This window comes from Lissotriton vulgaris, chromosome 5 (genome assembly GCF_964263255.1).
Source record: "Lissotriton vulgaris chromosome 5, aLisVul1.2, whole genome shotgun sequence".
NCBI classification, from domain to species: Eukaryota; Metazoa; Chordata; class Amphibia; order Caudata; family Salamandridae; genus Lissotriton; species Lissotriton vulgaris.
The window spans coordinates 891,195,182-891,210,474 of NC_141693.1; the positions used below are offsets into that span (position 1 = coordinate 891,195,182).

At 42.5% G+C, this 15,293-nt stretch overlaps 1 protein-coding gene across 1 annotated transcript in view; it reads right to left on the reverse strand.

Annotated features, from left to right (window-relative positions):
* The window catches only part of LGI1 (leucine rich glioma inactivated 1), a 421,659-nt gene extending 410,175 nt beyond the window's left edge, over positions 1 to 11,484 (reverse strand). The window contains exons 1-2 of the mRNA XM_086922477.1: positions 11,145 to 11,484; positions 10,849 to 10,920 (exon numbers count right to left, since the gene is read on the reverse strand). Coding sequence (XP_086778603.1) covers positions 10,849 to 10,920; positions 11,145 to 11,326 — 254 coding nt within the window. The 5' untranslated portion in view covers positions 11,327 to 11,484. The remainder of the gene's footprint in view (positions 1 to 10,848; positions 10,921 to 11,144) is intronic.
* Between the last annotated feature and the right edge of the window lie 3,809 nt (positions 11,485 to 15,293).

The following is a 15,293-nucleotide window of genomic DNA, read 5'->3' on the forward strand; positions in this document are numbered from 1 at the left end:
TCACTATTAGTACAAGGTAATCCAGTGTACATTTCCACGAGATGGAAGACCAATCGCGTCGGAAGACCAAGTCGTGCAAAAAGATTCTCGGTGCGTTGGTGATCCATAAGCCTTTCGGCGCGGATTTAGATCTCAAATATTCGGTCATTATTATACCGTGTATTGCTGTCCGGATTTGCTCCCGTTTTTTTGTGGTCAAAGTGTCCCAATCGTCTGTCTGCGCGATTGTGTCGATGAGTTCTTGGTTCTGTAGTAACGACTGACCTGCTAGGATGTCGTCGATGTCACTGCCTGTAAAGCTTAAACCCATATTGTTCTCCATGGTTCCTCTCTCCAAGTGATTCAGAGTCTAGATAGTACTGTAACTAGGTCTCTGTAGAATCCCTGCAGCTGTGCGCTGCTTAAAGACTTATATCAAATCAAAGGAAGGGAAGAGGATAGGAAGTCCATTCGTTTCCCCTTAACTGATAGCTATTAATCAAAAGAGAATGGACACTTGTATCTGTATGAACCATTAGTTTTTATCGAAGACCCTCATAGACATCCTGGAGTTGTTATAGCGGTATATCTTTTCATCCGCCCCATCAGGAGTCTTGGCATATTCATCGGATCAACGAGTAACGTGCAGCATGCCTGCCTCACCCGAGGCTACTTCTGGTGTATACAGAAGTGTCCAGAAATGAAAAACAAAATATTTAAAAATGTAATGACTTAGCCTAGAGGACTTGGTTTTAATCTGAAAAATGACTAGTCAATAGTATTAAAAAGGATTTGGATATAGCGGTAGTTGGGTTACTGAACTACCATATCACTGTTAAACAGAAGTCAAACAGAAGTCAACATGTTTCAGCTCTTCCGGCCCACAGAGGGTCAATGGAGCTTTCGTCAGGACAGAGAACAAACACTTAAACATATATGGCACATACACCCTTTATGTGTATGGTGAGAGTAACACTACGGAATTTCCGATCTGTGAAAAAACCAACACGGTCATTGTGTCAACAGTGCATTAACTGGGTGGAGGCAGACAATACAAAAAGCATTACTAAATGCTGAAACGAAGAGTAAACCTAATTGTGGCTTAGCTCTCGAAGAGAGAGTACATAGGAGAAAATTCATGGGTAGATACTTCCAGGCTAAATGGCTTTGAGGACTTTTGAGCAGGGTAAGAGGTGGAGTTCCAAAAATAAAGGTGACTTTTGTGATGGATAAGAGTTAGAGGTGAAGCGGCATAGTGACTATACATATCGCCGAGTACAAGTCTATACACAACTAGTGAAACGTTATACAAGGGAACGACTCGCATGTGCAGTGAGACTCGGGTGTAAGGAGACCTGGGTTTTACTAGAGGGGTTTACAAAATATGTGGTTTGTGTTACCAACTTCATGCACACCCCAACGAAAACCCATAAGGTACCTGGTGTTTTCAGAGGTGTGGTATCCAACAGGGAATCAGAGTCGCATCTGGATTTACTCTGTATTCGGGATAATGTACATTCATTCAGATTAGTATAGGTCGTCACCTTACCTTATTTCTTCTGGAGAACTCTAGGAACGCCATTCTTACCCATGCGGCACCAGTCTGTGGGCCTTGTGCTGACTCTGCCCCTGGTTGTGGGCGGGTCATGAATTGCTGGTTATTTATAGGCCAACAACACAAAGAAAGGACCAGTTATTGTAGTTTTCTAGGCCGCTAAAAGGAAAATGGGCGTAAGGGGATTACGGAACCTGCTCGTACATCTCAGGATCAGAGGTACCTGGTGTTCATTAGGCAAGATGTAGATCTCTTTAGTTAAGTTGATTCACCAGGTACCTTATGGGTTTTCGTTGGGGTGTGCATGAAGTTGGTAACACAAACCACATATTTTGTAAACCCCTCTAGTAAAACCCAGGTCTCCTTACACCCGAGTCTCACTGCACATGCGAGTCGTTCCCTTGTATAACGTTTCACTAGTTGTGTATAGACTTGTACTCGGCGATATGTATAGTCACTATGCCGCTTCACCTCTAACTCTTATCCATCACAAAAGTCACCTTTATTTTTGGAACTCCACCTCTTACCCTGCTCAAAAGTCCTCAAAGCCATTTAGCCTGGAAGTATCTACCCATGAATTTTCTCCTATGTACTCTCTCTTCGAGAGCTAAGCCACAATTAGGTTTACTCTTCGTTTCAGCATTTAGTAATGCTTTTTGTATTGTCTGCCTCCACCCAGTTAATGCACTGTTGACACAATGACCGTGTTGGTTTTTTCACAGATCGGAAATTCCGTAGTGTTACTCTCACCATACACATAAAGGGTGTATGTGCCATATATGTTTAAGTGTTTGTTCTCTGTCCTGACGAAAGCTCCATTGACCCTCTGTGGGCCGGAAGAGCTGAAACATGTTGACTTCTGTTTGACTTCTGTTTAACAGTGATATGGTAGTTCAGTAACCCAACTACCGCTATATCCAAATCCTTTTTAATACTATTGACTAGTCATTTTTCAGATTAAAACCAAGTCCTCTAGGCTAAGTCATTACATTTTTAAATATTTTGTTTTTCATTTCTGGACACTTCTGTATACACCAGAAGTAGCCTCGGGTGAGGCAGGCATGCTGCACGTTACTCGTTGATCCGATGAATATGCCAAGACTCCTGATGGGGCGGATGAAAAGATATACCGCTATAACAACTCCAGGATGTCTATGAGGGTCTTCGATAAAAACTAATGGTTCATACAGATACAAGTGTCCATTCTCTTTTGATTAATAGCTATCAGTTAAGGGGAAACGAATGGACTTCCTATCCTCTTCCCTTCCTTTGATTTGATATAAGTCTTTAAGCAGCGCACAGCTGCAGGGATTCTACAGAGACCTAGTTACAGTACTATCTAGACTCTGAATCACTTGGAGAGAGGAACCATGGAGAACAATATGGGTTTAAGCTTTACAGGCAGTGACATCGACGAAATCCTAGCAGGTCAGTCGTTACTACAGAACCAAGAACTCATCGACACAATCGCGCAGACAGACGATTGGGACACTTTGACCACAAAAAAACGGGAGCAAATCCGGACAGCAATACACGGTATAATAATGACCGAATATTTGAGATCTAAATCCGCGCCGAAAGGCTTATGGATCACCAACGCACCGAGAATCTTTTTGCACGACTTGGTCTTCCGACGCGATTGGTCTTCCATCTCGTGGAAATGTACACTGGATTACCTTGTACTAATAGTGAAAACAGCCAAAAGATTATCGGACGCACTTTTACTAGAAATACAAGATTTAGAAAATGAAATGAAGAAAAGCATCAATCCCCAGGTATACAAGAAGCGTCTGGATGAAATTAACAAAGAGATGGAAGATACGCAAGAATATCTTACACAAAACAAACTACAGAAACTAGCTAAAGAACTAAAAAAGTTCAGCCAGGAGAAAATGCACCCGTATTCTAAGGAAGACTTCACTGCTACCAACGAGGGTACTGATGGAGACACATCAGGAGGAACTTCCTCAGATGGGTCAGAAGCGAGTTTTGATGGTTCTACCCCAAGAAGGGGTCGGAACAACTTCAGGTTCTCACGTCCCCGACGAGGCAACAGATGGCAGAGACCACCGTTCTTTCATGGCAACCCAATGCCCTATTACCCCCCTTACATGCCACCTTTTGCGGGTTGGATGAATCCTTACCATCCTAATGCAAACCAACAGCAACAAATGGAAAATCAACATATGCCCAACAATGCCAATCAACACCAAACACAGCCTTTTTTATCGAGGGGCCACAGCACCACAAGAGGCAAAAAGAAAAATCTCAAGTGGCAAGACCAACAACCCAACGTCCAAACGAGAAGCATGGCCTCAGCACAACCGGGACCGAGCAAGTAGATTCGCTCATAGTGAACCTAACAACAATCACCCTCACTGAAGACCAAAAAAACGTCCTTAATAAAGGACTGGGATTTGTACCGACGCCTACAACGGACCGCTTCAAACTCAAGTGTGAAGCAGCAGAGTTCTGTAGAACTCTCAAACTTAAGGCTTTCTTTGGCAATTCTGACAATCCCCCGATGGATGGAGACACCAATCTCAGAAGAAAATCTAAATTCTGCCCTCCACCAGCTAATGTACCTATCGAGGTTCAAACATTCGAACAGGCCTTAATGAAAGGAATCGACAAAATGGACAAAGACAAAAAGGTATACCATAACATGAGCAAAAAAGAAAAACAGGCTCTGCTCGAACTTAGAGATAATGAGACGATCGTCATTAAACCCGCTGATAAGGGTGGCGGGGTAGTAATCCTTACCAAAGAAGGTTACAACGAACAATGCCTTTCCCTACTGTCCAACGAAACCTTCTACAAACAATTGGACGAAGATCCCACTGAGAGACTGACCAATACAATCGCTATAATGGTACACGAAGCAGAAATAAACAGATGGATCTCGAAAAAAGAGGCGGAATTCTTAACACCAAAATCACCTAAAATACCTTTCTTCTACTCGTTACCAAAAACTCACAAGAACAAAACACCGCCACCTGGACGCCCGATAGTCTCAGGAATCGGCTCCCTACTCGAGCCCCTATCCAAGTTCGCTGATGAGTTCCTTAAACCGTTGGTACAAAAGACACCCACTTACCTCAAGGACACGAGAGACCTACTAAACCAGATTGGGGGAATCACTTTTGATCATAATAACATGTTATTGGTAGGGCTGGATGTGGAATCTCTCTACACCAGCCTACCTCAAGAAGACACTTTGAACATGTTAGAGGATTTGCTTTTCAAACTTGACTGGAGATACAAAACTCCACGTCATTTCTTACTAGAATGCTGCAGACTAGCACTGCAAGAAAACTATTTTGAGTACAATGGCCAGCTGTTTCTCCAATGCCATGGGACATCCATGGGCAGTGCGTTTGCGCCTTCGGTGGCAGGACTCTACGTGAGCCGCCTTGAAGAAGAAAACATCCTACACGACAGCAACCCATACGTTTCCAGTATAAAGTACTGGAAACGTTACATAGACGATGTTCTCCTAATCTGGGACACAAAAAATGACCTCGAAACATTTCTTGAATGGCTAAACAGCAGAGATCGCTGGCTTAAATTCACCTCCACAGCACACAAGACAACTATTGATTTCTTGGACCTCACCATATTTGTGGAAAATGGAAAACTGGAGACGAAAACATTCACCAAGCCAACAGCTAAGAATTGTTTGCTGTCCTATGATAGCTATCACCCACGTCCGTTGCGAGACAATCTCCCCTATAGCCAATTCCTGAGGCATAAACGGAATTGTAGTAAAAAGGAGGATTACAGAAAACAAGCAGACGAATTGAGCCAAAAACTCAAAAAGAGAAACTACACTGCAAAAACAATATCAAAATGCAAAAAAAGAGCCTACAACCAACCCAGAGACTGCCTACTACAAAGCATACAAAAAGAACCCATCAAAGATCTCGTCACCTGCGTGACCACGTTCTGCCCTGCTACCTATGAGGTGCAAAAACTAATAAAGAAGAACTGGCAAATATTGACCTCTGGAACATTGAATTGGCCAAAGCCACGCTTTGCCAACAAAAGAACCAAGAACTTAAAAGACTTCCTGGTACACACCAGACCAAGGAAAACACTCCTAAAGTCTACTATCAGAGATGCACATATGATGCCAGTCACAGGACACTATCCATGTGGGACATGCGGAGTATGTAAGTTTACATCCAGCACCAAGACATTACAGTTAAATGACAAACTTAAATGGACTCAAAGGAGCCATACTAACTGTAACTCCTCGCACGTGATCTATATGATCACCTGTCCTTGCCAAAAGCAATATGTGGGCATGACTTGCCGGAAAGTCAAACTCCGCATAGGGGAACATCGGAGCAATGTAAGATTGAAAAAGAACTCAACAAAACTGTGCACCCACTACATAGAAGCTGGACATACATGTGATGAGCTGAAGTGGACGGTACTAGAAATGCTTGAAATCAAGGATCAAAACGCAGAACAAGTTCTTTTTAATAAAGAACAAAGATGGGTCGATCGCTTAAAGACAGATGAAATTGGAATGAATGACCACATTCCATGGAATCAACTTAACTAAAGAGATCTACATCTTGCCTAATGAACACCAGGTACCTCTGATCCTGAGATGTACGAGCAGGTTCCGTAATCCCCTTACGCCCATTTTCCTTTTAGCGGCCTAGAAAACTACAATAACTGGTCCTTTCTTTGTGTTGTTGGCCTATAAATAACCAGCAATTCATGACCCGCCCACAACCAGGGGCAGAGTCAGCACAAGGCCCACAGACTGGTGCCGCATGGGTAAGAATGGCGTTCCTAGAGTTCTCCAGAAGAAATAAGGTAAGGTGACGACCTATACTAATCTGAATGAATGTACATTATCCCGAATACAGAGTAAATCCAGATGCGACTCTGATTCCCTGTTGGATACCACACCTCTGAAAACACCAGGTACCTTATGGGTTTTCGTTGGGGTGTGCATGAAGTTGGTAACACAAACCACATATTTTGTAAACCCCTCTAGTAAAACCCAGGTCTCCTTACACCCGAGTCTCACTGCACATGCGAGTCGTTCCCTTGTATAACGTTTCACTAGTTGTGTATAGACTTGTACTCGGCGATATGTATAGTCACTATGCCGCTTCACCTCTAACTCTTATCCATCACAAAAGTCACCTTTATTTTTGGAACTCCACCTCTTACCCTGCTCAAAAGTCCTCAAAGCCATTTAGCCTGGAAGTATCTACCCATGAATTTTCTCCTATGTACTCTCTCTTCGAGAGCTAAGCCACAATTAGGTTTACTCTTCGTTTCAGCATTTAGTAATGCTTTTTGTATTGTCTGCCTCCACCCAGTTAATGCACTGTTGACACAATGACCGTGTTGGTTTTTTCACAGATCGGAAATTCCGTAGTGTTACTCTCACCATACACATAAAGGGTGTATGTGCCATATATGTTTAAGTGTTTGTTCTCTGTCCTGACGAAAGCTCCATTGACCCTCTGTGGGCCGGAAGAGCTGAAACATGTTGACTTCTGTTTGACTTCTGTTTAACAGTGATATGGTAGTTCAGTAACCCAACTACCGCTATATCCAAATCCTTTTTAATACTATTGACTAGTCATTTTTCAGATTAAAACCAAGTCCTCTAGGCTAAGTCATTACATTTTTAAATATTTTGTTTTTCATTTCTGGACACTTCTGTATACACCAGAAGTAGCCTCGGGTGAGGCAGGCATGCTGCACGTTACTCGTTGATCCGATGAATATGCCAAGACTCCTGATGGGGCGGATGAAAAGATATACCGCTATAACAACTCCAGGATGTCTATGAGGGTCTTCGATAAAAACTAATGGTTCATACAGATACAAGTGTCCATTCTCTTTTGATTAATAGCTATATTTTTAAGTCTCCTAGTAACGAAAGCCTGATTACTGTTTACATATTGACAGTGACTGATTTTTATTGTGTTAATTAATTTGTGTATAATGTGTTTCTAAATGAAGTATTTAAGTATTGTATTGATTGTTGATTGCACCAGGTATTTAATAAAAATAATTTTAAAAAAGAAAATGGTGCAGAGTCTCTGTTTATAAGACTTGCTTTTCAGCGCGAACTCTCATGAGAAAATATGGAATAAAATGGACGTGTGAGCTTTCATCTACGCACTGCAATTGAGGAGATTCCTGAGAGAGAGTAGCGTTTTGCGTGTGTGTCATCTCAGAATGCGTGACGCTCAGTAGTTATTCTCTCCCTGCTGCCAGTAATCCTAATTTTCTTTCCCTTCCCCCATTTTTCCCAGCCCCAGTCCTCCAGGGCTCCTGACACTTGCTTGCTAGCTAGCCAAGTGTGAGTATTGGCATCATGACTAAACTGACTTCAGGTGAGCGGTTCGTCTTAGCGACGGTCCTTGGAGCGTCATTTTCATTACTTCTCGGACTACAATCGAACCGAAACATTGAACTATTATTCTGGACAAAAACTGTGATATTTATAGGTGTTTTTTCCAAAACACATTCATAAGAAACTATCAGAAGAGAATTTACAGTCTGCCATTTAAAGAGTATGTACATGATATGAGTAGAGTGGGATTGTTTGAAGATATGTTTTAGTATAAGATATATTCATACATATAGTGCAGGCAATTTAAAAGAAATATTACAAATTGTATTCATTCATACAGTTTCCTCTGAAGATGAAGAAAAAACAAAAGAAGATTGATAGACACGAAACTAAGGAAGGAAGCCAATAGAAAGCTGAGAGGAACCTTAGAAAACTGGGAGCAGTCTCTCCTTAAGCCATTCCTCTTTCGCATGGATCCATGTGGACTGATTCTCTGTAACTCTCTGAGACAGTCGACAGGGGTAGAGAGGCACTAGGTGTCTACGTCAGTTTGCTCCTGTGGAAGTAGGGGTACCTTGACAATGAACAACAATAATGTAGGTACTTCATTATAAGCAGTGCTTAATTTGTCAAAAAAGAAAAAAAACAGAAGAGCCAGGGCCCTTGGAGCTAGCACCACCCATTACCCCTGCCAGCACTGACACTGATAGTACAAGCAAACCTACTAACCATCACACTCATGCAAGTGTAACAATTCACACTATTCTAGACCCCCAAAGATACAAGAATGGCTTGGTGGCAGTTATTTGTCATTTAAAGGTCTATGGAATTCATTAACTGCTGTTGTGCTCATCTCTAAATAAGACAAACGGTGCCACCTTTTGGCAATTAGGTGGAGAGGATGTAGCCTGACCTCCAGTGCGGTTGCCCTTGAAGCAGGGGAACTAGGTTCAAGCCTCAACAAGGGACACTCAACATCCTGTGATTGCGCAAATCACTTAATCTCCCCGTGCCTAACAAAAATGAATGTGTCCATCTGTAATGCAACTAGTGCTCATGTAAAGCCCACTGATACCTTTGGGTCAAGTTTGCGCTATATAAAACTCCTAATTTATTTTTTAAAAGTGCAAGTGCCGAGCCCCGAAAACCACAGGCTCAAATTAAGAACTGATTCTAACTAATTCGCCCAGTTTTAGGTTTGTACTTATGGTTGCAGATAAATAATGGCAGAAAAACATATATTTCCTTGTCTGTATTTATTTTTTAAATAAGGATAATAACAGAAAAAAAACTATTTTTCAGTGGGTCAAAGTGCTGTCAGCCGAGACTACCAGGCTAATAAATGTCCATACTTGCTGCTAGGGGAATTAAAAAACATGGAGAACGTTTTCTAAATGAAGCTTAAATAGTTGCAGCTATGACTGTGTGAGAGCTACAATGCTCTTCTTTCACTTGAGTGTATTGATGTATCATACATGGGTGCATGTAGCCTTAAAACTTCCAGGGTATTCAAGTATAAACATAACATTTTCGGTTCGATATGTGCAAGAATATATTAGCTGCAACTTCATTTTTTGACAAAACCGAGAATAATTATGGATAAACGCAGATGAAGATATCAAAAAATGAATATGAATTATTACAGACAGAAGTGTAAAAAAGCCATAACTATAACCTCAAGAGATTGCAAACAAACAAAATTCTAAGAAAGTCACTCCACAAAACATTCACATTCCCCAAACTTGGCATATTTATGAGCAACTGAAAACAGCACTATGTAAAACTAATTGAGAGTGGTTATAAGACCTGCAGGTCCGCCCCAAGAAAACATTAGAAAAAAAGTGAAAAGTATGAAACTGGAGTTACTTTCAGTGTGATTGTGTCCTCGCCAGTTGACATTGCCTTTCAATATCTCTGCATCAGTCATTACACATTCATTGCCACGTTAAACCTTATGCATAGCACCCTCTCCAATCAGAGACTGGATATTTAATCGTTGAGACACAACCTAATTGATTTCATTTGATGTAAATACTTTATTTCGGTCAGAGGCCCAAAAAGTAGCAAAAAATATAAAAATACTTCACATCCCTCATAAACCAATTCGCAGTAGTAATTCGAATAACATGATTTACAGAGTTCAATAATCTGATCCCAAAACACTGACATCTCCCACAAACCACTACTAGATCACTACTTGCCATTAGCTGGAACCCCTGCATTGCATTTGCGTTCCAGGTGCTCAGCCCATACATACACAAAACAACTGCACATTGATTTTTCTTGCTCTCCGCTCCGAGACCTGGTATCACACCCACTGGTGAAGAGAGGAGATAGCCAGAACCATTGCGCAAGCGGTGCACGTCTTCACCGAAGCATGCAATTTTAATGCATGCATGCGTTTGGAAGAATTGTGAAAGATAATGCTAGCATTGTTTGGAAATGGTCTATGATACCTATTAAAAGATTACACTGACATGTGTCAGAACTGTGTTGACAGTACAATCAGCCTGTTATATTAAGCATAACTCCACCAGGAAGGTGCCAGCGCACTGAACAGAGTACCACTCGAGAGATGCCTAGGCATAGTAACAATGGCAACAGAGATGCAGTCGCTCCCTTGCAATGAGGTGCAGTGACCGTGATCTGGCACCTCGAGTGGCTGCTCAACCATAACCATCGTAGGGCGAGGCACCTTCCACGAGTGCGTGTGTTTGTGTGTGTGTGCGTGCGGGGCTGCAGTATTTACAGCGCTCGAACCACAGCTGTCGTAAAATCTATGCATATGCACATGGACACATGCAACACGAAAACTAAAGCTACCTCTCTTCTCGCTCTCCGTCTAAAGGAAAACACGAATGTGCCCTGCAGTGCGCACTCCATCATGCCATGCACCACAACAACATGAACACCAAGCCCGCCCACTACACCAGTCTGCACATGCTTCAGAAAATACGCGTGAATTAAAAGGGTTTCTTACAGCAGCTGGAGAGACGGTATATGTAAGAAACTGCCCTCGGGGATTTCTGTGAAGCCCGACCTCACAAAGGACCTAAAAAGGAATAAAAAGAGAAAAGTTCGAACACGCCGCGTCGTTATCACCGCGCTGCTCTAACGCGTTTTACAGCACAGACAGGCATAAAGCATGCAGGTCCGTCACCTGCATAAGGCACCCGGGTATCAAGCATTACTGTGTTGTTCATCGAAAGCGCACAGTGCACGCAGCGGCTGCTGGTCCCCTGTCCCGCACCTCAGGAGCGACAACCGAACACTTACAGCGAAATGATATCTGGGAGGAAGTTGTCGGGGATATCCTTGGCCTTCTCACACAGCGCGTTGTCTTTGGTACAAGTGCACCCGCGGGGGCATTTTGTCTTCTTGGCCTCGGTCAGCAGGAGGAGGGAGGAAAGGTACAGGAGGTAAACCACCCTCCGAGAGGGCCTGCCGGCGTTCCCCATCCTCGCGCGCCGCTCCCCTTCAGGCCAGTGAGAGGGGTAGGCTCGCGCATGAACCGCGCAGCGTCTCTCTCCTCGCGCGGCTGCTGCTGGGCTCGGTGCACGCGCCTGTGTTTTGCTTCAGCAGCCTCGCGCGCTGCTCCCTCTCCTCTCGCCTAGAAACAGGGACCTGCAGCTGGCGTGAACGGGGGCTCTCCACGCGCCCGACAAACCTGTGCGGTTTGTTTTTTGAAAACAGGGAAAAAGAATGAAGGGACGTGGAAAAAAAGGGCTTGCATCACCGCTTAAACATGGAGCGGTATATAGCACAGTGATGTAAGAGAAATGCACTGCTTGCTTGCTGCTCCGAGGGGGAGGCCCCAGCCTTGCTGGAACCAAAAATAGGACGACAGCCTTATGCTATGCAGGGGCTGGGAAGAGGAGGCAGTGCGGGGTCGCTCATTTTGACTGGATCCCTTTAACCCTCTGTTCCTTTGGGATTCGCGCCTGCTCACGCATTAGGACAGGCAGGGGAAGCCGAACAAGATTACAAGTCAGCATCCAACGTCAAGAGAAATCAATGCAAGCCATCAGAAGCACTATTGCAGAAGCCCCCGGCTTCGTCCCTTCCTTACTCATCACAATTCATACTTGTAACTCTGAAAGATATAAAGGCGCCAGCAAAAACAGTATTGACCGTGGTGCTGAAAGCCTTTAGCTGGCCATTGTGAGAGCAATATTGTGTATTTGCAAAAGATCATGCATTGCATAGGCAGAACTCTGTTCATCTTACAGTGTGACATTCTCTTTGCATTTTTTATGCAAAAATAAAGAACAATGCAAATAATATTTTTTTTAATGCGGGGTGTGTCAGGATGCGCTGCCATTCTGTTTAAGGAAGACCCAGCTCATGGTTCTAGTGTTGACAGTGTATTAAGGGGTACTGCAGCGTGTGTGCAGAGTGAAGTTACAAGCAATTTTATCAGATGACTACCTGTCCCTGTGACATGTAAATATTGGATTGTCAGGTGCATGGCATTTTCCTGTTGCATGGCACCCTTAGTGTATTCCCATCGCCCGAATAAGGGAATTGTACAACAAGAATTGGCCCGAAGGGAGCCCAACATCTATAATTAGTTCTACCATTGAAAGGAAAGCGCCGTCCTGATGCATACCTCCCAACTATGACGCGCCACCTCATGCCAAGGGCCTACCTCTATGAGGGAAGTCGCCACATAGCCCCGTGGTGTGCCAAGCATGACATTACAATCTACATAACATTGGTATTTGTGTAAGATTAGTGATAGCTAGGAACCAAAATCAAGTGTTGTAATAAGGCGCTCATCCATCCATCCCAGCTGGATTTTTATGAGAATAAGGCGGTTTTGTGATAAGCAATGAGCAAATCCTGACTTTTTGATTTGATTCCGATGATAGTTAAACCACAATCATAATTCTATTTGTTTCTGCTACTAAATAATGTATTGTCAGTGAATCAATCAATTACATTAATCAGTCGTACAAAAAATTAAATATCTATTAAACATGTTAAATAGGAGAGTGCCATTGAAGTTGATCAAATGGATATATTTCGGATGAAAATAGTCAGAATTTACATAAACATCTTGAATTTATTCTGATAGGGTTGATTAGAAATTATACAGTGGTATACAAAGTTTTTTTGATTGATAGATTTTATGTAGTAAACCTATCGGATTCAGAAATAAAGCACAAAAGGATAAAGAGATAGTGGTAAAGTGCCATTGATGTGATATTTACCCTGAAATACCATTGAAACATCTTTTTGGTGTATTCTTTGACATTACAAATAAAATAAGATAATGTGTTAATCAGAAGAGTATGTTATCACAAAGTATATTGTGATCATCTGTAAATATGTTAGAACACATTAGCAACAGGGATCCCCTCTCATAGTTAGTAATTATGAATTCGTAATGGAATTAAATATATTTTGATTTGGTTTGAATTTCATGCAGAGTAAGCCTCGGGATAACTGACGAAGATGACATGCATATGACTGAATTTACTAATAAATGATGTGCCAAAGAGAATTTCAAATTATATCATGGTTCTCAATTATGTCTTACAATTTGCTATCATGCGTTCCTTAAGAATTTAGGATATCCTATTTTCAATGATGTTGAGTTGAAAAGTACACACATTTGCTACAAATTGTAACAACTTTGTATTTTAAATATTGATTTAAAATAGTTTTTCAGCCTTGATAAAGAGGGTTACCTTGGAACATGTGTGCTGGCTGATATTATGTTTGAAACAATGTTGGAGATAGTACGAGTATGTTGGACTCCATACCCACTACCAGTTCGGTATCGTTGGGAGATTGGGACACCATTCTCAATTTGAAGAAAAGTCACAAACGCACCATCATACATGGTCTAATTATGGCAGAGTACCTTCATGGGAAATGCTCACCCACTGGTCTTATAGTGACCAATGCTCCGAGACTATTCCTTACGGACAAGACCTTTCTTAAAGATTGGGCATTAATCGCGTGGCGATGCACCCGCGATTGGCTCATCCTCATTATCACCACGGCAACGAGAGTGTCAGATGCTATATTGGTCGAGATACAAGTACTAGAGGGCCAAATTAAAACTACCATCACTGACAGACAATTCAAAAAACAATTGGAAGAAGCAAACAAAACTAATAAAGAACACAAAGATTCTATTTTCTTTGCGAAAATAGGCACATTCAAAAAAGATCTGGATACATTTTCTTTTGAGAAAATCTATCCATATACCAGTGATAGCTATACACCACCTGATTTCACTAAAAAAGGAAAAAGGTATGGATCGAACTATTCTACATCCTCTTCAGATTCTGATTCTAATACATCAGATCCAGGTACGGGTGATACAACACAGTGGAGAGGTAGAGGCCAATACAATCGGCCCAACCGCAGAAGGGCAGGACAAGGAAATCGTTTCCAACCAGGTCCATGGTGGCCCCCAGGTCCATGGGGTTACCCACAATTTCCATACCCCATGGCACAATACCATCCGCAACCTCAATTTTTTGACGTTCAGGCTTTTTTAGGGCAGGACCGTGGCTGGAACCGAGGCAGACGGAGAGGACAGCCGACAGTACAGCGGGCAGACGAGCAGGAACCTGCCCAACCTCGCAGTCGACGGGGCCAACAATAATTACTCCAGGTAGTAAGGATGACTTAGTAGTCAACTTGAGCTTGCACATTCTTACTCCCATCGAGTACCAAGTTCTTAATAAAGGACTTGGCTTTGTCCCCACTTTCAGTGGTGATGCTTTCCAACTAAGAACTGAAATTGAAAACATTTTCAGGAAAGTACGACTGCACTTTTACTTTTCTGATCAAATTGAAGATCATGAACAGAAAGATGCCAACACTGGTCTCAGGAAGAAATCCACTTTCACTCCACTACTCCAACAGGTATCTCCAATGGTTGGTGCCTTTGAGAAAGCAGTGACCCATGAGATCAGCTCCCTGAATCTATCCAAGCATGACACTTTTCAGAATTCATCTAAGGCTGAAAGAATGGCAGTGAACACGCTGTCTAAAGATAGCCTTATCACTATCAAACCAGCCGACAAGGGGGGAGCGATAGTGATCCTCGATACCATCTCCTATCGAGCAGAATGCTTAAGAAAGCTAGGTGATTCCAACTCTTACACCTTATTAACCGAAGATCCCACTACCAGACTAACAGCTGAGATTAAGAATTTAGTGGAGGAAGCCAATGCGGAGGGCTGGATTACACCACAAGAAGCTTCATTTCTTATTACCATCCATCCAGTGACTCCATATTTCTATGCCCTACCCAAAATTCATAAACCCACTAGACCTCCTCCTGGGCGACCCATCATATCTGGCATTGGGTCTTTATTGGAGCCTCTTTCCACCTTTGTCGATTTTTTCTTGAGAACTTTGGTGAGTGCTATGCCCACCTATCTTCAAGATACAAAGGACGTA